General features: G+C 34.8%; 1 protein-coding gene across 1 annotated transcript in view; it reads left to right on the top strand.

Annotated features, from left to right (window-relative positions):
• Window positions 1-18,968, top strand: part of FAT4 (FAT atypical cadherin 4) — a 173,686-nt gene that overhangs the window by 65,378 nt on the left and 89,340 nt on the right. The window contains exon 2 of the mRNA XM_027599231.2: window positions 8,995-9,126. Coding sequence (XP_027455032.1) covers window positions 8,995-9,126 — 132 coding nt within the window. The remainder of the gene's footprint in view (window positions 1-8,994; window positions 9,127-18,968) is intronic.

The following is an 18,968-nucleotide window of genomic DNA, read 5'->3' on the forward strand; positions in this document are numbered from 1 at the left end:
GCTTTTAAAATTAAACTAAAAAGAATCTGAAATGTGCATGCTTCCTTCTTTCCTCATGTTCCAGAACATTTGGAATAGAAACTACAAATTTGTGTGAAATAAATGCACAGGTATCTAAATATACACATAACTTAAAGTTGAGGTATAAAGTTTAAACTGACAAAATATTTGCTACCCTAAAATTCCAAAAAGAGGAGTATTATAATTCCCAAATTAAGTGTCATTTCCTCAGATGTTATCATTATATCATGTTTGTTTTACTAAAGTGTCTTCTGTAAAACAATAGAGTAAAATAGTATATATTAGATAACATGTTAGTGCTCATCTTCTAGTAGAATGCAATAATCGTTCAGGTTTTTGTTTTTTTTGTTTTTTGTCATTCTAAAGAAAAACTATACCTAAATACATAGATTTATTTTCTGGTGATCTCTGAAACTTTCAGCAGAGTTTGAACCTGCAACAGACCTGTGTCCACAAGAGTTTCTGGTTCACTTACACATACAGTGGTGGTGGCTCTGTTGGTTTTCCTTAATAGGTCCCACGTAGCCCCTGTCTGTCTTTCATAGCATGGGATCATAGGTCTTTTCTCCAAAGTCTGAATTCTCCCTTTTCTTTGAAGATTTCAGTTTCAAAAGTTCAGAAATTCCATCAGGGTGAGAGAGTGTACTATTAATACAGCTACCACATACTTTTTTGAATTAGGTAGGCTATCTATTATAAATAAGTAACCACCTAAAAACATTGTTCACAGAATGTGATTAGACCTTGTATACCTACATAGTCCAAACATTACATTCTTGACATTTAGGACTTTTAAATGTAAACTGTTCTTTGCTAGGGCCTTCTCATAACTAAAATATGAGTCAGTCGCAAACCATAATAGAGTTTGGCTTTGCAACATGATGAAGTGTTCTGGATGTAGTGAAACATTTCGCCCAGACTCATGGCAGCTCAATTCCCAGTGGTCACCCAAAATAGGGAAAGAAATGAAGAACAAAATTAAAGAACTATGCAAACCCTGGCACCATCCTTTCATGGCAATACAGCTTTTTATTTATTTGCTAAGAAATGAAAGTACTTAAGAGTTTAAACCCATAAATGCTAGTACATTTAGTACATTGTGCTAAATGCTAGTACAAATACATGTTGAATTTTCTCTTTCCTAATGACTGAATTTAGCTCTCAACTTGAAATGTTGAAAAAGAGTATATGTGTGTATGTGTGTGTGTGTGTGTGTGTGTGTGTGTGTGTGTGTTCTATCAAGTGAAATTACATGGTTAGTTCGATAAGAAAACGAACATAGAATGTCAAAATTTCTGCTGAAATTTAATTAGAACTGCTATGTAATCTTAGTATATATAGGCTTTGACATAAATTTACTAAATAAAACTTTGTTATTGGAAGCCTGTACAGCATGCAAAATGTGTCAATGTCACTGAATTAAATGAATCCTGTAGTAGTTGGCTTCAATTGAAGAGTGAACATGTGAAACTATCGCCAAACATTTAAAATATAAATTTGATTATTTACTTGAGCCATGGTTTTGATATTTTTATCCTGATGTTTTTCTTTAATGAATATTGTGCTGGAGTCTCAAATTTCATATCCAGTCCCAGAATGTTCCTTTTTATACACTACCCTGATGCGGTGATAGCAAGCTGTCCCCCAGCACCAAGCCCGTCACTGCACTGAGGGCAAGCTGCTACTCTGCACACAGTCTCCTCTCAGGCAGGAAAGGTGGAGTTTTCCTTTTCAAGGTCAAAGGAAGTGACAGGCCCGGCGTGATGGTTGTACTGATCATAGCGGGGATTTCAGCCTGGTTAATTTGCTTTCAACTTCAAGTCCTCACTTGAGCCTGAGTACAGAAAATGAAGTGGGAGTCTCAGCATCTTGTTTCACTCTGATGAATAAAAGTTGTTTTGAGTGTAAGATTAGACTCCCCCCCCCCACCTAGTGAATTTCAGTAGCACCTACACAGTGTAAATCAGGGCATCATTTAGTAGAGTGCTATTTGAGTGACATCATAGTGACCTATGAAGGGTAATGCACATTTGAATGAGCTTAGTTATTCCTTCAGGTTTACTCATGATTTGTTTGGTATTTAGTGTAGCTGTTTCTGAAGTAGTGATGGGCATTGATTAAATCTTATATTCCAGTCTTCCAAGTGGGAGATTTTCTGAACACAACATGTATGTTTGTCTGAAGCTCTTTTAGGTTATCATTCTGAGTATGAAGTTATTGAATTATCATCCAATAGGGTTTCATATCATAAAATTTACACATGATGGCATGAGAAGCAAACAAAGCTAGGAAATCAATAGGATTTGGATTGGTTCTTGAGTTACTCAAGGAACTTAATTTGGGGTGTCAGTTCCACAAAAATAAAAACACAATAATGTATTTTTGCCACTAAAAAAGCAACTAATCAAGTACTATGTGTCTTGATGCAACTTTTACTATTTTAGAGTTTTGTGTAGATTATGTCTATCTCACCAATCATTTAGATTTTAGTCATTTCTGAAAATCAGTATTTATGATTGCATCTTTTAAGAAAAAGAAACATTCTTTGTAGACATTTTAAAAGCAGTAACTTTTATTGATATTTACAGAGAATTTATCTAGTTTCCTTACTTGTAATATATACCCACCACCTTCCTGCTCAATGACTGAGTTTTCGTTGGCATTGATAAAACAAACCTTCACAGATTATTTTCCCCTATTGTAAATATGAAGAAACCTAAAAATGAAAAAAATGTAGATAAAATAGTATTTGTAAGACAATCAAATCTTAATTTCTTCAAAGTCGATATCAAATGCATATTTTGTTTGAAAACTCATTGTCTTTATGCACAGATTAGAGACTTTGGTCTAAGATATTCAGCTTGCACTCTGGCTCTGACTTTTTCTACACATAGGTCTCTGGAAAAATCACTGTGCTTGAGTTAGGAGGCTGACCACTGTTTTTCTTAGATAAATCACTTGACATTTCAATGCCTTAATTTTGATTCTCTGTAAAATAAAGGAGATAGACTTCATATTTAGAATTCCTCCTAAAATTTTAATATGTCTACTTGCAAATAAATGGATTTCTGAACTTTTAGTGTACTATAAACTCTACTGTTTCCCCAAAGGAAAAAAAATAGATTGTGTTTCATTCTTATTTGTTAAGAACCATTTTATGTAGTTTGTAGGAAGGTTTTGAATTAAAAAATATGTTTTAGATACGTGTTCATCCTTATTCACTAAGAACCACTTTATTTAGCCTGCAGAGAGGTTATGAATTTAAGAATATGTTTTTAATTGTGGTTGATCTAGTGACCACAATGAAATTACTGATTTATTAACTGGGGTATCAGTTCATAATGGACCTTGATATTTTAGTCAATTCCTTAACCTTGACTGTAACATATTATCTTCGTAATATCAATTTAAATCAGTGAAATGCCATGTTTTATAGTTATAGCTACATGTGTGAATGATATGATAATTGATATTGCTAATTAATGATTACTTATTGATTATGCAGTTGTATGCTGATTTATTCACTTAAAAACTAAAAATAAATCCCCAAGATATAATATCCTTCTTATGCATTGCAGAATAAAATGATAAACTGCATATTACAGAAAAAAATTAAGAGGGAACCTTTGTACTCATTTCATAACAACTATTTACCCAGTTTGTAAATAGTAAAGTTTTTTTTTGTTTTTAAATATCTATTTAATTACACTCAGCAGGCTGAATATCAAGGACTCTTCCTTCAGCATAAAAAAGTTTGGTGACAATACTTAAAGCCGTATATTTTTTTAACTTTTACCTTTATCAAACTACCAAAAGACAGCCTGTTTTTAAATTAATTGGTCATTAGCCCCCTTAATCTCAGTCATGTTTTCGTTTCTAAATATAATCATTCATTTACCAGGGTTTCACTGACTAGGATCAGGTGTCTCAGCAAAGAAAGTCATTATTCTAAAGGTCTTTAAATGGTGACAGAGGTGGTGGCAGTGGACAATACCTATGGCTCAACCATTAGCTGCAGCTGATATTTTGTTATGAATAAGTCAGCCACAAAGTTACCAACTGCCCTTGTAATTGTAGCAGGTGAAACCACATATGTTTCTGAAGCGCCAACTATCTAAGCACAAAGGTCAACATTTGATAGGCAGGCGTAAAATATGCAAGTGCCTTATCTTCATGGTGTAATGTTCCTTTAATCTTTAAGGGTAAATTCTCACAAACTTTCAGAATAGATACCTGGAAAATGCCCCTGGACTTAAATTATGGAAGCTGTTGGAAGTTTCTGTTTTGTTTTAAGTACAGCCACTTGTGAAGGGAAGTTTCCGAGTTCAAAATGTGATTTTATTTATTTTAATTTTGTAAAATGATTATTTTATTTTATTTTATTTATTTTGCAAAATGAATAGTTAAAAGGAATTATTTTATTTCAGGTCTAAACAACTGTGAAGATAAACATAAAACCCTGAAGTAACAATGTTAGCACTAAAAGCTTAGCTGTGCAGTAGTTTTTGGTTTGTATTTTTAGAGAATGGAGTGTATTTTTCTACACATACTTTTTTTAGCTTAGGAACAATATCGTAGACTATTTTAAAATCTTGGAATTTTAAAATAAACTACTAATAGCCGTTGTCTGTATTATGAAAGTGATCTCATTTGTATAAAAAGAAGTCTTTAAAAATTATAAACTCTTAATTCTTGTTTCCAGATATCTTTTCTAAACTTTTAATGTTTGATTCCTGTCTTTTATATAACACTTCAAAAAAATTCATATCAAATCTTAGTCCAAAGAAGGCATCGTAATGGAATAAGTCTTTTAGGTTAGTGGCAGATCCAAGAGTGAGCCAAGCACAGGTTAGGGTCTGGAGTCATCAGGAGGATGGTAACTGGCAAGGGCAAGAGATAAGGCAGTCCAGAGAACTCCCCATGGTGTGGGAGATAAACATTTAGGGATTGAGATGTCAATATTTCTATTATCAAACTCCATTTCTTTCCTACAAGGGGGTGTGACCTGTCTTATTTTCTTCTGTATTTTTAGTGACTAACATATGCCTGTTGTGTGATAGATTCTAAAATATTGAATGAATAAATACTGAAATCAGTGACAACCTCATCACAAACAGGATCTGTAGTCCTGAAATTCTTGGTAGGTAGAAACATGACACAGGGCATCAGGAGAAGTGAAGGGATTGCAGGATGACACCTACCTGTGCTAAGGAGTTCGTATCTCCTTTTCTATATAATTCATTACCCCAGGCTATTGGGAGAACTGAGAAAAAACATGCTAAAAACTTTTTAGGGGTATCTGAGGAATTGTGGAATAGAAAAGATATACTGGGCAATTAAGAGAAATATCCAGATTTCTGCCCCCCAAGAAAGGAATAGGAAGTTCTTAACTTTTTAATTGGTAAGCTGACACTGATTTTAGGAAAAAGGATAGCCTGACTTATTAAATGAATGGTATGTGGTATCCAAAAAAATAACCTTTGCATATATCAGATGCAATGATGAAATGCTCTAGATCTGTTTTTATAATTGGTTGACTATAGATACATTCATAAATGTTTAGTTTTGGACTCAATATTTAAACTAAATTTATTCTTTCTAATAAAATAGGAAAGCTCAGGGGCACCTGGGTGTCTCAGTTGGTTAAGCATCTGCCATCAGCTCAGGTTACAATCCCAGGGTCCTGGGATCGAACCCCGCATCGGGCTCCCTGCTCAGCAGGGAGTCTGCCACTCCCTCTCCACTGGCCTTTCCCCCAGCTCATGCTCTCTCTCACTCTCTGTCTCAAATAAATAAAATCTTAAAATAAAATAAAATAAGAAAGCTTTTTCTATACCTGAAATGATGAAGTTGGCCAAAATATCATAGAGCATACATCATCAAAGACTTCTAGAGCTGTATCTAGAGATCAATAGAACAGTCTTTATTTTTTCTTAAATTCTTTTTTTAAAAGATTTTATTTTATTTATTTATTTATTTATTTATTTATTTATTTATTTATTTATCAGAGAGAGAGAGAGAGCACAAACAGGGGGAGCGGCAGGCAGAAGGGGAAGCAGGCTCCCCGCGGAGCAAGGAGCCCGATGTGGGACTCGATCACAGGACCGCGGGATCGTGACCAGAGCCGAAGGCAGGCGCTTAACTGACCGAGCCACCCCGGCGTCCCAATTTTTTTTTTTTTTCTTAAGTTCTGACAGAGAGAGATTTATTGACTGACCCAAGATTATATGGCTAGTTAGTTCATATGTAAGTGATTCAGTTTCCAGACAGAAATAATATGTACATATAGTTGTGACGTACTTTTCAAATATGATTCATTGTGTTTATTGAACATACACACCTACATATGGGAGAGACAGGTTTGCATGGCAGTAGAGAAAACTTATTTTCTAGCTCTGTGTCATTGGCCAATTACTTAACCTCTTTACCTTTGATAACTAGTTTCTCTAATGGGAAAATAATAGTTTTTCCTCAGGGTTCTTTCGGGGACTTTTTAAAATGTGTGTATGTATATATATGTATGTACACACACACATATAACCTAAAACTATGTCTAGCATGTATATTAGTTATTTTGCTATAACTATTAAAATATAGAAGGGATTTGTTCAATTCATGCACTTACCATTTATAATGAGGTAGCTTTCTGGAATACCCAGCATGTTTCTAGTGCATGGTACTCTTTCCTGATGCATCTTTGATGTCATATTTAATTGGTGCCAATATGGATTATCCTTATTCTCAATTTAGTGTTCTTCCTTAGACACACACACATGCATACACACTCATATACACTTAGACAAATACACACACTCATATATTCACATTCACAAATACCCTTCGAAAATATCTTTCTCTCTCTCTCTCTCTCTCTCTCTCTCTCTCACACACACACACACACACACACACACACACAAAGTTGGCATGTTAGTTTCCAATTGGACCAGGTCATAAAATTAGAGATGAAAGATAATTTAGAATCGGAAAAAAAGTCTATTAAGCTAAAATGTCAGAGTTGAGTGATGAGGTATTTCTATCAGTTATCTCTTATTCTTCATTTATTTTTCTACTGTATTTTAAGGACTGTGCACACATGTATGAAAATTCAGACATATATAATATGAAGATAATTATTAATTTCTAAAGAACATTAATGATTATATTTTTGGATGACCATCATCAGTTCATTGATTCTTAAATCCATATTTTTCAGGTGTTTGAAATACATACATGTGTATTTATGTGTGTCAAAACTATTCCTACCTGAAAACTTCATATATATTCAATATGTTCCAGAGATGAACAATAAATTATAATTTTGACTTTGGACTATAGGACCTGGAATTCTGATTTATTAAATCATTTTCTCAAAGTCTCTCTCTAGCTCTAAGGAACTCCTAGGTCCGTGCTCACAAATTCAAAACCAAGATTAACTTTTCATCAAACACTTCCCTCTAGGCTAAGCATTTTGCTGACATCATCAAAGTCTAGTCTTCAGAAAATGCTCTAAGACACATAGTTTCACATAGTAAACTCAAGTTTACCCGGCTAATAAGTTGGGGAGCCAGAACCTGAATTTCAGTTTTTCTAATTTGAAATAACCTACTTTATTTACAACCAGACAAGGCAGTTGGACATTGGCTGCTTGGATCTTTTCTTAAAGGAAGTGGCATAGAGAATGATGTGAGCCCAAACTAGAGGTGGCACATTACCAACTGCTTGACACTGCCTGTCCGGACTAATTTGAGGCATTGCTGTGATTAAACCTCTCCTATTAAAAGGTGGAATTAGAGGTATCATAATTCTTTAGTACTTAATTTTATATATTGGTTTTTGAGTTTTTCTTTTTATCATTCGCTCATCTATTTATTAGTCTAGCTCGCTATCATTCTCATTCATTCCCTGTCAGAGAATAATGACAGTCCTATCTCTTGCTTCCCCCTCTACCCCATCTCCACCTCCTTCCGGAAAAGAAGAAATCAAAATTCTTTTACTCTCTTCTCTTCTCTTTTCCTCATATTCATCTGCATTGCTCTTAGATCTGATGGAGTTTTTATAGTTTAACTATAAAATATGACATTTCATCCCACGAGAAAAATGTCTTGGTTATATCCTAGCTAGATGGCTGGATGGGCTTTTCTCCATGACTTAATTTTGTGACCCAACTGGGGAAACTTGCAGTTTTATTAGCAGCTGTCTTCCCTTTTCTTATCAGATATACAGCTTTTAGCACCTAGCTCAAAAGAGAAAACACATGGTTTGAAGTTCTTATTTCGACTTCACAAACCCTTCCTTCTAAACAGTTTTTCTTAGGCAGAGAAACAAACAACTCTGACTAGGATCTTTCAAACAAAGTTGTTAATATTTGCAATCTATATAAACAGTATATTTGAAAGGAATGATTGTTTTACTTTAGTCACAATAAGAAGTGCTGATAGGAGGGGAAATAGAAAGAAAAGAAGATGCGTGCATTTTCCCCCATGGCTTGGGAGTTGATGTTAAAGGGGAAAATGCTGAGCGTTTCTTAAAACGAAATGTGAACTTCTTTATTTCTCCCAGACATTCCTAATATGTAAACATTTCAGGAAGAAATTCTACACCACCTCATTTGTGTGTCGGCTGACATTTCATGGTTGAATGGCACAGGGTCCTAAGTCTGGGCAGTTCTGCAGTGGTGCACAAGTCTGAGGATTAAGTCAACAGTTGATCTGTGCTCCTTTTCTTGTATAAACTCCAAGGCGACCCTGTAACGTCAGTTACTGTCAACAAATCAAATGATTTTTACTTGAATTTTTATATTTTTATAAAGATTTCACAGCTTTCTTTAGGATATTTCCTGTTACTTGGATGTTATATAAAGGTTCTGATTCTTTTTTGAAGGCTTAGTTAACCAATGGGCTCCTGGTATACGTTTTCACTGGTCCCTTGCAGGCATGTGGGACATTCATGTGTTGTTTCTTTCTCTCCTCGTAGGTTGAAATAACACTTCAGGATATCAATGACAATCCACCAGTATTTCCAACAGACATGCTGGATCTTACCGTGGAGGAGAACATTGGAGATGGTTCTAAGATTATGCAACTGACAGCGATGGATGCTGATGAGGTAACTCAGAGCCTGAATTTGTTTTGAAACTTAATATTCCAGTGATCTATCAAATTTCTACTGTACGTTGACCACTTTTAGTACCCAATAATTAAGGTTAAGCACTGAATGCTCTTTTCCAAAGAATGTTAATTGTTGAAATGTGATATAAGAAGGCTAAGATAGAGACTATCAAGAGGTAATTTTCCTTTGATCAGCAATTCACTATTCAGTGAATTCAGTGAATTCACTATTCAGTGAATTGCTGATTGCATTTTAGATTTCTTAGTCAAATTATTTTAATTTCTCAAATAATAAAAAAATATCTACAGATATAACCATATTTTTTATGCCTTTGTCATTGGCTTCTGACTCGGTTTTGGACCAGGTCATGATCTCACGGTTGTGAGATCAAGCCCCACATCGGGGTCCAAGCTCAGTGCAGAGTCTGCTTCAGATTCTCTCTCTCTTGCCCTCTGCTCCTTCTCACCCCCGCCCCCGCCTCAAATAAATACATACATCTTAAAAAAAGGAAACAGACATTTCTTGTCTAGTGGTGAATGTAAAATTCGGGGCACAATTTAGATTTCTCTATTTATATTTCAAATTTAGCTGTTTAATCACAGTGCTCTAAATGACTAACAACTTATATAATTTGTAATTTATACTTCTCCTGTGAAAAAAGCCCATTGCCCGTTTTCTCCTACTTGCTAGGTAAAGGAATTAATTAATGTTAAGGAGTTATGAAAAGAGGGACAACTTTCCCTGACACCAGTATCTCCTTTCACCTTAAGCTAAGCCCAACACACATCAGAGGATTTAATTTTTTTGCCCTCAATTAAATTTTAGAAGTATCTGAAAACTTTTGGTCTTTGAGTAAGATCTTCATGAATTTATTTCTTTAACTTTAAAAGGTAAATAAATAAAAAAAAGGTGAATTTTAACAGCTAACAGCTAACACATAAATGTAATGACTTACTAAATTTTGACAAAATCTAAGGAAAAGTAGACAAAATAAAGCAGAGATATTTAGATACTTATAGTTTTCTATTAAAAATTTTGGTGTTTTAAGTTTAGTATCTTCAACTCAATTTTGTAAGTGTAAAACAACAAAAACTCAACTAAGTAAAACTGAATATTAAATTGGCTTTGTTCGATGATTCATGAATCAGGCAGCATCTCATCTAGCGATAGAAAGGAGCTCCGCCACGCTCTATAAGAGAAAAGTTTTTTAAAGGCTAAAAGGGGATGGGAAAAGGAAATTATTAGCAAAGAATGCATTCTTTTAGGCAAGGTCATCTTCCAAAGGGGAACAGAGGAGTTTATTGGGTGGATTATCTCACTAGTGCTGACCAGGTAATTCCATGTTGACTGGTTAAAGGTTACATTTCTGGAGGGGCGGTGGGGGGGGGGGTTGAAATTGCAATTAAATAAGAATTATGTCTTGGTTAGTTGACATGAGATTTAGCATAAGTGACTCCATTTTGGGACTGCTGTCTCCTTTTTACCAATTCTCCCCTTTTGATTGGATTCTCAGTTTAACTGTGAAATATGATAAATATTTAAGGCATTAGCACCACTCACAGCTACCACTCAGTCATTCATACAGCTTTTGCCAATCTTCTGTGTGGCATTCATAGGTAATGACTTTTTTTTTTTTTTTTTTTTTTTTTTGCTTAATCTCTAGGATATTCATAGACCACAACTTCAGGTTTACAGTTTTTAAGCTGGTCATTCTCTTCATTTCTTTTCTGATGTTCCAGTCTTAGAGAGATCATTTGCTTGGTGACTAGCAGCAGCAAACATGCATTTTAAAGCCTTTCAGAGAATACAATGTTCCAGGGAGATTACTATGATCATTATAAGCAGGATAATTCCCAATGTTTGGAATGTACTTCATAGCCTGGTCCTCCAAACCAAATCAATAAAAATTAAGTAAATCAAAGAAAGACCCTACTGAAGGAGTCACATTTTTAAGCCAAGTGGCTTGCTCAGTGATCTCATTAAACTGAGTTTCAATTTCCACAAAAGCGTTAATCCAGGTGCAGCAGATGATGTTGGCCATAACACAGATACCTCATCACTCAGCTAAAATTATTCAAGGGACCAACTTTGTCTAGTGAGTCTAAGGATTTTTGTTGGGTGGCTATTGTTTTTGCAGATTGTGCAGTACTTTTCAGGAGTTTAGGAGAGGCTTCTAATCATAGCCTCATTTACATTTACTTCCAACCAGAGAAGTAAGGCCCTGCCAAAGGAAGTGAATCCTGAATCATTAATTCCTTCTGGTAATTCCTTTCTAACTCAACAATGTAAATCTAGGGGAGTCGACCAGTGAGGTGTCTTTGTTTGTGGAAAGTCAGGGACACAGTTAGATAACCTAAGAGGCATTGCCTGGCTATGCACCAGCTATTTAGGCATTCATAGGTCCAAGGAGAATGATAATCACCACAGGAAAACAAAAAACAAAAAACAAACCCTGTAGGGGTATAAACCATTCTTGATTATATATGGCACTGTTAATGGACAGATAGGAATTTTAATGACAAATCCAGTGGTCTGAGAGGCAAAGCCTCCCTCCCTTAGCAGTGGTGTGGGAGATACTGGTGATGGCATTATCTTTCCAGGCCAATGCCAGAGTAAAGGAAAGAAAGATAAGACAGGGTTTTATGTTCAGTTAGAATGTGAAGTCTTGATCTGGCATCTTGGAAAGAAGCTATCTACCTTGATGTCAGCTACTCCTCTTTCTAGTCAATTTGACTTGGAGATTTCCAGCACTTGTACAAGACCAGATGTCAAGTGGAGTTTTCTTTAACTGTGAGATGTTTATCCACAAGTCCCTGGAGTTTGGCTGCTCTCTGAGTAGTGAGCAGCACCTGGTATAGTCCTTGCCAAGGAGATTGAAGGGAAGTCTTTGTTCTTAGCAATTCCAAATCAGAAGGGTGAGAGAAAATTGGAAAAGTTACTTTGGTGAGATGTAGCCAGATATTTGAGAAAAATAGAATTCAGGATCTGGTCCAATTTATAGGTATGCAACAAAACCTCAAAGACAACAGGTTTAGAATCTAATGTCTAGAAAGGTGCAAACATAATTTTTCTTTCTACAGTTAGTCCCATTTTAAAAAGATAATTGTAGTAAAACTAATTTGTTTGCATTATTTACAAAAGTGCATTATTTATGATTATTTACATAAGTGCAACAAAAGTAGTGACTGGCCATAGAAAGTTTTTAAGAACTTTGCTGTATCCTTAGAAGCAAGGTCCCAGGCCAGTTTTTCCAAGGGGCTTTTTTTTTTTTTTTTTGGCTCCATAAAGTCAACCTTAGTTCCTTAAAACTGTTTGGTCATATGTGAATATACACACATCTCTCTCAAATATGACATTCCAGTCAAGCCTTGGTAATATAACCAGTATTTCCAATTTTGTCCTGTTAAAGGAAAATAGATTCTCATTTCATTTGTGCAAACAAATAACTATATTGTCATGAAACAACTATATTGCCAGAAAAAAATAGTTTCTGAATTCTGGAGGGATCAGGTAGGGAGAAAAAGCAAATGCTTTATCTTTGTTCACAAAGGTATACTTTACCAATCTTCTATAGGCCATAGCAAAAAGAAAAAAAAATAGAAACGAAAAGAAAAAAAAATGTTTCTTACATCTGGTAAAACAAAACATTAAAAACCAGCAGTGTTTTAAACAAAAGTCATGCAGAATTATAATCATCCTCCCTAGTTCCTTTAGTCTGTTATAATTAATACTTGTTCTACTTGAATGCAGCTTTTTCATTAGCTCTGAAAATTCTTACCCCATTCAGTTTTGTTTGGTTTTTATTTTAAAGTTATCAGAAACCTGTATTTTGGAGTACTTTCCATGGGTCTTCTTGGAGATGAAGCACTTTTGCCAAAGTATCAGAATGAAATAACTGTCTATAAATGACAAAAGACTTAAAAATGACCATGATTAAAAATCTGTTGCAAGTTCACTACAATTCACAAGGAAATGTGTGTAAAATATTACATATCATTTTAAGATAATAACTGGAATTATGACTGAAAACATTATGCCAAGATATATCAGATTTCCAAGAATTTTACATTATTTCTGGAACACTTATAACTTATACCTATACAGCATAAAAATGCCTTAGTATTATTTCTTATTTGACAATGTTTCCCAAATAATTTAACATATCAAATAAACTTAATTACTTTTAATGACTTAATATTTTTTTTTATGAGGAGAGAAACCAAATCTTTTTTTTTTTTTTTTAAGATTTTATTTATTTGACAGAGAGAGACACAACGAGAGAGGGAACACAAGCATGGGGGAGTGGGAGAGGGAGAAGCAGGCTTCCCGTGGAGCAGGGCTCCCGATGCAGGGCTTGATCCCAGGACCCTGGGATCACGACCTGAACCAAAGGCAGACGCTTAACAGCTGAACCACCCAGGTGCCCCGAGACCAAATCTTTTGAGATGTTTCAGGGACCCTCTTGAAAATCCCAAAGTTAAATCAAGGTCAAAAAAACTTCGTTTAGAATTTGATTTTTGGGAAAGTTGTCAAAAAATATCAAAAGGTTTTAAGACCATAGGTCACTATGAAATAATATTCAGTTATCTATTTAACCAAATGGACAATTAAAGATTTCATAGGCAAATATAGAAGACTTCCTGGTTCTGAGTAAAACTTAATTATTTTAATATTGAGAGTCCTAGGCTTAAGTAATCAGACTTGATAAAAACAACACAGGAAATTATTTTGATGAAACACAGAATTCTTGTTTTTTAGGTATATTACTTTGAAAGGTAAGGAAATCCTTTTATAATCTCCAAGAAGAGTAGACCAATGGACCAAGAAGACTTTGTCCTTTTAACAGACAGAAAACCAAATTCTGCTTTTACACCAGCTTTATTTTTGATATTAGGACTCATTTGCTTAATTAAATTCATTCTGATCTTAGCCAGAGTTGATCACACATAAAATTCCTTTCCCTCATTGTTTTTAGTGGTTTTAGTTACATATATTAGAATTTTTCACTCTTAGAAGCCTTTGATTTCTAATGAAAACTAAGAAGTAAGCAATTATGAACTGTCTTTTATATTAGCATTCTGTGGATTGTCAGACTTATAAAAACTTTTTTATAATTTCTAGAAACATGTACTTTCTCAAAGAAAATTTCTCAACATGGCATAAAACATGTTTACAAATGAAACTATCTTTAGTTTCTCTGTAAAAGGAAGCTGAAAGTGGATAAGCTTATGTTCAATAACATGTTTCAGTATTTTATTTTATTTGTAAATGATCTGGATATTCAGTGGATATAACTTGACTCATAACTTAACCTAGCAAAACTTTAATGTTTCAGGTTACCAAAAAGATTTGGGAAAACTAAAAAGTTTACCTAAAACTTTTTATACTACTTATATCTATTTTATTTACTTGTTAAACAATTACATTTAGATTACTTATGAAAATTTCATCATGACAAGTTATTTTTATTGCTGACAAATTTATAACAGAGATAACATAAACTTATTTGATTAATAAATCTAGGTAAAGTAAAAGTTGTATGACTGCATTATATTCAATGTTGAAAACTCTAAGGACAGGTATATTTTTATTAAAATAACAAACTTGAACTAGTTTTAATATTGAACATTTTCCCAGATTACATGAACCCAAAAAGCATTTGGGTTAGTTTACATTATATTTTTGAGAATTTTTATGAATATTAAATTTATATAAGCTCATATTTATTTAAGCCAATTAAATATAGCTCTTTCACAAATTAATTTTAGTAATACCATCTGGAGGTAGAGGTGATAGAATTCTCTACCGCCAGATGGTATTATTAAAATTAATTTATATATATATATGTGTGTGTGTGTGTGTGTGTATATATATATATATATATATGTATATATACTCACATAAACATACAGAAAGAGAGACATTGGGGCACCTGGGTGGCTCAGTTGATTTAGCAACTGACTCTTAGTTTCAGCTCAGGTAATGATCTCAGGGTCATGAGATCGAGCCCTGTGTCAGGCTCCGTGCTGTGGGGGTCAGCTTTAGATTCTTTCCTCCTTGCTCTTCTCTGCCCCCCTCTCTACTCCACCTGCTTGCCCTTGCTCTCTTTCTAATTTAATAAATAAATAATAAAATCTTAAAAAGAAGAGAGACATTATAGCTTCTATATACTTAATATTTCCCATTAGCTCAAATTCTAAATTACCTCCTTTTTTTTTTCTGATAAGAATTACCTCTCCAAAGTTCATACATTAACACTTATGTCTCAAAGACACAGTGAAGAATGCAAGTTATAAGCTTTCAAAGACAAATAGGAGATGTTTTGGGATTGGTAAAAATGAGTAAGTGAACTTTCAACTGCCTCTAGAGCTGGATTTTTGGTTTTGCAAAGATTTGTAAGATAAGGACAGTTGCTCTCAATTCCTCAAAGAATTGGGTTGCAACTTAAATGACATCATAGGTTGATTCACCCATAAATCCTTTTACAAGGGCTTTAGAAGGTTTTTCTTTCCTTCTGGATTCATAGTTTTATTTTAGCTTAGGGGAGAAACCCTAAAAAAATTCTTTTAGGCTCTGCAATTTGGCCAATTTCTGACCACAGAGCTACTTTGTAGTTTTAGCTGGGACAAATAGTAAATATTTTTGGCAGTATTGAATAACCCCTTGGACTGAAGAGGTGTCCCCAGAGAGGATGCCTAAGATATTTTGTTTTCCTCCTTCTACTGGGCGCTACGGACAGAGATCTGGGAGAGCTGACTCTGGCAAGAATTCTCACTCTTAGCTGGCTTCCACCAGTTTTTTCAGGAGCCCATCTGTAGCTCTGGTATTTACCAGAATTTGGCTAGGTTTTTCATTATTTTTAACTTTAGTTTTCCCTTGGCTGCTTAAGACAATAGCAACAGTTTACCAGAAAATCCCTCAGAGTCCCATCAACTTTGGGAGAGTCCCATCAACTTTGGGAGATCCCCATTGGCAATGGGCCCTCCTTCAAGAGTAGACGTGTGGTGTCTGTAAGGTCATTAACTTGGCAGACTTTTTGCTTAAGGCCATATAAGAGGAATTCAGACAGAGGGTTACTAGAATGAGTACTCAAATAAAGGATAGAGGAAAGCAGTAAGACTTACATTAGCCTTACTTTTTTTTGTTTGTTTGTTTTTAGGTACCTTTTATACCTTGAATTTTTCATTAGCCTTTTGAAACAAATCTTTTAATGAAGCTATTTTGGAATTCTGAAGACTTTCAGAGGTTTTTGTATGCCAATTAAAATAGGTATTCCATTCTGTTTCTTTGATTTGGGAGTCCTTGCTTTTAAATGCACTTCTTAAATGATCTTACCTAATTGGAACATTCCTTATAAGGGCCACTGTAATTCTAGGTTATAATTACTTTGAGGGCTGGCAACACTTTAGTAGGACCCTAGCCGCAATTGGGGTTTAACCCACATTTTCTGTCCAGCCATATCTAGCTGCTAATTGGGTGTGACTCACTTATCTGCCCAGCTATATTTGGGGCTCCCGACCTGAGAGATACCAAACCAAGTTCTCAGGACACAAAACAAGCTTAGGAAGATTTTGCTATTTTTGTAAATATTTATTTCTTCCAGACCATAATCCTTAGACATAAAATAACCAGGTGTGTAGGAAGGTAGCAGAAATTCTTTAGATTTTAAGCATCCCATTTTTATTATAATTACTTTTTTCAGATAAGCCTTTGCATCTCTCAGAACCAAGCTAGTACCTAAAAGGGATGTGCCTCTGGGTTGGTGATTGTACCGTGTTTCACAGGGTACCTCATTGCATGGAAATTTGCTTGAGATTGGCAGGAAACCTAGTGTGAATTTCACTCATTCCATGACCAACTTATTCTATTACAAGAGTCTTTGATTTAGGTGGTAAGCATCACAGTAGCTTTTAAGTGCTTGACCAATGCCCACCAATTTTTGCAGCTTTTTGGCCTCTGAGATCCCTGTTAGCAATAGCCTTTATCTACATAAAACAAGACAAACGTGTGCCTCTTAACATGCCAGCAGCAACCAGAAGATGTTATTGCAGACTGGCCAAAAGAAGGCTGTGTGCAACACCAGCATTTCCCAGTGTAGATTAAAGCAACAGATTCCAGCAAATGGGGCTGTGGACTGGAACTGGGGAAAAGACTAAACCAGAAAACTCCAGGAAGTGGGCACTGCAGATTGTAAGTGGGGAAGGGATTCCAGCCTACTGGAGAATTGCAGACTAAACCAAGAGCTGGGGACTAAGGTTTTGGATAGAAGCATCTGCCTAGCTCAAGCTGACTCACTAAGTCTTGGAGTGGAAAGCCAGTTAGGTTGGGAGCTCAACACAAAGAGAGCAGTGCTCAAAACCAAGAGTAACTTACCCAACGTCCTCAGAAATAGCTAGAAAGACAGTGAACTCAAAGGAATTCCTAGGGTCCTGAACCTGTGTTTCTTGTCCCTGAAGCTATTGAAAGTCTTTTTTAGTCTTGCCACTGCCACCAGATCTGTTAAACAACACAAATTCAACTGAGTAAATTTATAAATTGACTTTATTCAACAACTCATGAATCAGGCAGCATGCCATTTAGCAATAGAAAGGAGCTCTGCCAATCTGTAGAAAAGAAAAGGTTTTTAAAGGCTAAAAGGGGGTGGAAAAATGAAATTATTAGCAAAATGTATTTTTTTAGGCAAGATCACCTTCCTAAGGTGAACAGAAAGGCTAGTACTGACAAAGTAATTCCATGTTGACTGGTTAAAAGTTACATTCCTAGAGTTCAAACTGCAATTAAATTCGGTATTAAGTCTTGGTTTGTTGACATGGGGCTTAGTACAAGGGACTCTATTTTGGACCTACTACCTCTTTTTTAACAATTGAGAAAAAATTTTTCCAAATTCTAGCTACTATTAAAAGTTATGTGACTACTTATATTATCATTCATAAGAGATGTCATCAGCTATTATTTAGGAAATACTTCATTTTCTTAAAGCTCATCATTGATAATATATATTTGGATAGCTCAATTCACAAACTTTGATTAACTGTCATTTAGAAAACTAGTAAACCTATGATCCAGCAATTGCACTACTAGGTATTTACCAAAAGAATACAAAAATACTAATTTGAAGGGACACATGCATCCCAATATTTATAGCAGTGTTATCAACATAGCAAAACTATGGAAAGAGCCCAAATATCCATCGACTGATGAATGGATAAAGAAGTTGTGGTATATTATATATAGGAATATATATATATTTATATATATAATACTATATTACTCAACCATAAAAAAATGAAGTCTTGACATTTGTAATGACATGGATAGAGTTAGAGAGTATTATGCTAAGCAAAATAAGTCAGAGAAAGACAAATAATATATGATTTCATGCTTATGTGGAATTTAAGAAACAAAACAAATGATCATAGGGGAAAGAAAGAGAAAGGAAAACCAAGAAACAACTCTTAACTATAGAGAACAAGCTGATGGTTACCAGAGGGGTGGGGGTGAGTGGGATGGGTGAAATAGGTGATGGGGATTAAGGAGGGCACTTGTGATGAGCACTGGGTGTTGCACAGAAGTGTTGAATTACTAAATTGTACACCTGATACTAAGATTACACTGTGTGTTAACTAACTGGAATTTAAATAAAAACCAAAAAAGGAAAAACAAAAAAATATGTGAAGAGGAAAAAAAAAAAGGGAAACAGTTAAAAAAAAAAGGCACCCATGCAATTGATATAAGACAATTCACATTAAAGACATGTAACTGTAGTGACTCTCATTGGCTAACTTTCTGTAGGACTAGGACAAATAAACCTCCTCTTTAAGTGGTTTATTCGAAGACTG

This window comes from Zalophus californianus, chromosome 2 (genome assembly GCF_009762305.2).
Source record: "Zalophus californianus isolate mZalCal1 chromosome 2, mZalCal1.pri.v2, whole genome shotgun sequence".
Taxonomy (NCBI): domain Eukaryota; kingdom Metazoa; phylum Chordata; class Mammalia; order Carnivora; family Otariidae; genus Zalophus; species Zalophus californianus.